This window comes from Seriola dumerili, unplaced genomic scaffold (assembly GCF_002260705.1).
Source record: "Seriola dumerili isolate Sdu_G_001 unplaced genomic scaffold, Sdu_1.0 BDQW01000002.1, whole genome shotgun sequence".
NCBI lineage: Eukaryota > Metazoa > Chordata > Actinopteri > Carangiformes > Carangidae > Seriola > Seriola dumerili.
Window position 1 is genome coordinate 9406742 of NW_019174257.1, and position 3912 is coordinate 9410653.

Genomic DNA, 3912 nt, shown 5'->3' on the forward strand with positions numbered 1-3912 from the left:
TATCATGTAAAACGATACGAGCAGTGATGTAATGGTAAATTAAAAGGTGTCTAAACTATGACCTCTAGTCAGGGATCACTGTCAGGAAAAACAGCTATCAATATAATTTAAAAACAATTAAACTATTGTATTATTTACCCCTTTATGTTCATATTTCACACCGGTTTGTCTTAATGTCCACAATCTGGTGTCAATCAGATGCATGTTTCTGTAAACTGTAACTATAATGTAAACTAAATGTTTAGGTTTGTCTAAATCTCAGGATAATACATCTTCTTCCTTTTACATTATACTTTTTTCACCTATTCCCTTTCCTTAAAGTCCTTTAATTTTTTTTATCTGTATAAATATAGCTTTATTATTTTTCTTCTTAATTTTCTTATTATTACCTTTGGCAGCACGTGTCATTTAATTTACAGAGTAAATCCAAAAATATTCCTTTAAAGTTGCAATCCAGGTTTTTAAAAAGTCTAATAGGCTACTGAAAAGAGGTAATAGGTATGGTTGACTTTAGCTGTTGCCGCAACAATACAATTTAATTTCCCTGTGTTACTTGACACATATAAGTAGAATAATATTAAACATGAAAATGAATTTTCAAAAATATAGATTATTTTTAACATCGTGAAATTTGGACAATAAAGGCTATAAATCTGTTTTGAGCCTGGAAATTATTAAGTAAATGTAAGCACATTATATTCACAAGATAAGACAACTTTGAATTTATGTGGCCTCATAAATACTACTGTATGCCATTTTTATATTTGGTTGTCAAAATTAATACATTTCCTTATCTTTGATTTTTAATAGTCTACCTGCAGTGAGAAATTTCATATAACAAGAACACTCATTAAATCTACCAAACAATTTTAAAATGTTAATAATGAAAATTTGATTTGAATTCTTTCTTGGATTTATTTACAAATAAATTCAGTTTACAACACAATATAGCTACATAGAATTACATATATTTGATTTTTTTTTTATTATAAACAGTCTATTTTTTTCAGAGCTTTTTGTGTCTTGTATGAAAAGGAAGCCAAAAATGGGTCCATTGAGCTTCCAGTACAAAAAGAAAATGTAAAATAATTATCACAGATCTCAAACAAGAACAAAAGAAAAAAAAGACAGGTAGAAGTCAAACAGGTAAAATCATTCTTTTTTACAAATATTTACAAATATTACCTGTACAGAAATATCTCCTTTTTCTCTTTTTCTCAGTGTTTCAACAGTCTTTACATGGCTACAGAGTCCAGTGCTGCCTATTGATTTGTGCTCTTCACACTTCCACCAGTAATAATGTCTCTATATAAAAATAAGAGTTTATTTTTTCTAGTTTTTAAGTCACTGTGAAGGCCATTTGGACACTGCCGCCGCCGTCGCTGAGGGTAAAACATGTCCAGAAATAATATTTGACGGTACACTGAGGATGGGAGCGATAGCGGCTGAGGTCCGGGTCAGAGAGAGGGACTGCGCGCTCAGCAGGGCCGACTGAACCGTCACCGGAGGCCGCAGGAAAGCCTGAGCGGCGCCCGGCGAGGACGAGGAGGCGCTGGAGACCCCGATGATGTTCTCTATACTGAAAGACGGTCTGTTGGACGGCTCTGATTTGATCATGGACGCCGTGCTCAGACTGTTGAGCTGAAGTTGAAGGCTCGGGCTCAGCTGGGAGTTGAACGCTTTTCTGTTCAGCTCCGCCGAGGGCAGGAGAGGGACGCCCGGGGGCAGCATGGGACCTACAGGGGGAATATAGGGGTACTGCAAAGCCGCCGGATGGGAGTATGCAGCCGGGTGGATCCCGTAGTGCCTCCCGTAGGGCCCCCCAAGGCTGTACGCACCGAAACTTTGCATCATGAGCGCAGTCTGGTCCCTCAGCACGTCCGGCTGAACTCTCTTGAACCTTTTCCTCCTCCTGAGGAAGCTGCCGTTGTCGAACATGTCCTCTGAAGCTGGGTCCAGAGTCCAGTAGTTGCCCTTGCCTGGGTTACCAGGTTCCCGCGGGATTTTCACGAAGCAGTCGTTGAGGGACAAGTTGTGGCGGATGGAGTTTTGCCATGCCGGGAACTTCTCCCGGTAATACGGGAAACGATTGCTGATGAACTCACAGATCCCGCTGAGGGTGAGTTTTTTCTGTGGGCTCTGGAGGATGGCCATGGTGATGAGGGCGATGTAGGAATAGGGCGGCTTTACCAAGCTGCTTTTGGGCTTCTGGATCGCACCTCCCGGCGCTGCGCTCCCGTCGTGACCCTCTCCTTTACCGGTGCCAGTCTCTCCCTCCCCGGAGCTCTCGCAGCACGGACTCCCTCCACCCGACCTCATCTCCTCCTTCTCCACTTCGATCTCATCTTCCACCTCCTCGTCCCCTGCTTCTCCTCGGAGGTCGTGCAGGATGCCTCCCCCCGGGCTGTCGCAGTCGCTGTCCACCCTCTCCATGCCCTCCTCGTCTCCCTCGCCGACCACGTCGATATCCACGTCCTCCGCTGTGAGCACAGTTTGGCCGGACATGTCGCTGGCTCTTTCGCTGCCTCCAGACAGGGTCATCTCACGGTTTACTTACACTTTTTTTTTTTTTTTTTTTAAAACAAAGTCTTCCGGGGCCAAAACAACCGAGCAGCCGGGTGTGATGTGTAGATGAGACCAGCGCGGTCAGAGCGCACACACAGCGACTCTGTTGGACTTCTGGTCGCTCCTGTCAAGAGATCGGATGTCTCCCAAAATCTAAATGTGGTTGAGCCGGCAGCCAGCCAGTCAAGCCAAAGAGAAACTTCAACTTCTACAAATATTTCTCCACTCGGTAAGTGAGCAGGCCTGTGTAGAGCAGCGCGTCTTGCCTCGGAGTTGTTTGGAGATGTTGCGACTTCTGCGCTCCGACGTCCCTTCTCGGTGCGTATATTTCCTATAGGAGCGATATTCGGAGAACCAAGTCGAGATGACACATGCCGCTTTTAAAGGCCGGAGCTTTAAAAAGGGCTGTCTGATAGATTACTTTTCCCAGTATAAGATATACTATCAGTGCAGGACACGTGGTTTGGTGACGACAGACGCCCCCTCTCCTCTCCTCTCCTCCCTCCTCTCCTCTCTGTTAAACCATGCAAACTGGAGTTGTTTCATGGATTTGTCAACAATGGGACATCGGCAATGCTGCTTTCCGCTGATTTCTGTGTTCGTCCGTCATAGACCATTTAACGGTGGCAGAGGGAGGAGGAGGAGGGGGAGAGAAAATTGGCCCGCATGATTGAAAGATCTGATGCGCATTAACGTGGCTGCGTAAAAACAATCCAAACCTTTAACTTTGCTAATACAAACTCTGTTGAAAGCTGCAGAACGAGAACAACGACAGCTAAGTTAACGGAATCTTCCTTTAAGTTGTTTTGGCCTGTGTGTTGACTTTTCTTTATAATTGTGAAACTATGCATGTGTGGATTTTTCTGCAATTTAATAGAAACCAGCTTCCCTGAATGTCACTCTGCGCACTGGAGATTTTGTCAGTGCGTGAGGATTAAACATTTATACTTTGTTTATTTGGAGCTGAAATGCATGCCTTGATATTTCCAGCTTTACAGACCGTTGTGTAAATCCAAGCTGCGAATGCAAACCATGAATTCAAGTCTATTTATTCCCGCAGGATTAGCCGAAGGTGGGAAGAATATTGAGCAGCAACAGCAGCAGCAACAACAGCAGCACTGGCGACAATGAATGGAGAGAATAAAGAATTTCCTTAAGAGTTTGGATGAGGTGCTAACGACCCCAATCATTGCATGTTTTTACATTTGAAAAAAGTAGGAAATGCGGGCAGCGGGTGAATGCAAAGAGAGCGTTTATTCACAAGCATGAAGGTGAGCGGTGTAGGCTGGGCTCAGGGAGAGGATGTCACATCCAATACAGAGGGTTTCCTGCGCCGTGTGAGAAAAT

At 44.0% G+C, this 3912-nt stretch overlaps 1 protein-coding gene across 1 annotated transcript; it reads right to left on the minus strand.

Annotated features, from left to right (window-relative positions):
* Positions 1 to 1007: 1007 nt before the first annotated feature.
* foxd3 (forkhead box D3) lies at positions 1008 to 2551 on the minus strand. Its single transcript, XM_022738127.1, has one exon. The coding sequence runs from the start codon at positions 2539 to 2541 to the stop codon at positions 1345 to 1347; it is 1197 nt and encodes a 398-aa protein (XP_022593848.1). The 5' UTR covers positions 2542 to 2551; the 3' UTR covers positions 1008 to 1344.
* Between the last annotated feature and the right edge of the window lie 1361 nt (positions 2552 to 3912).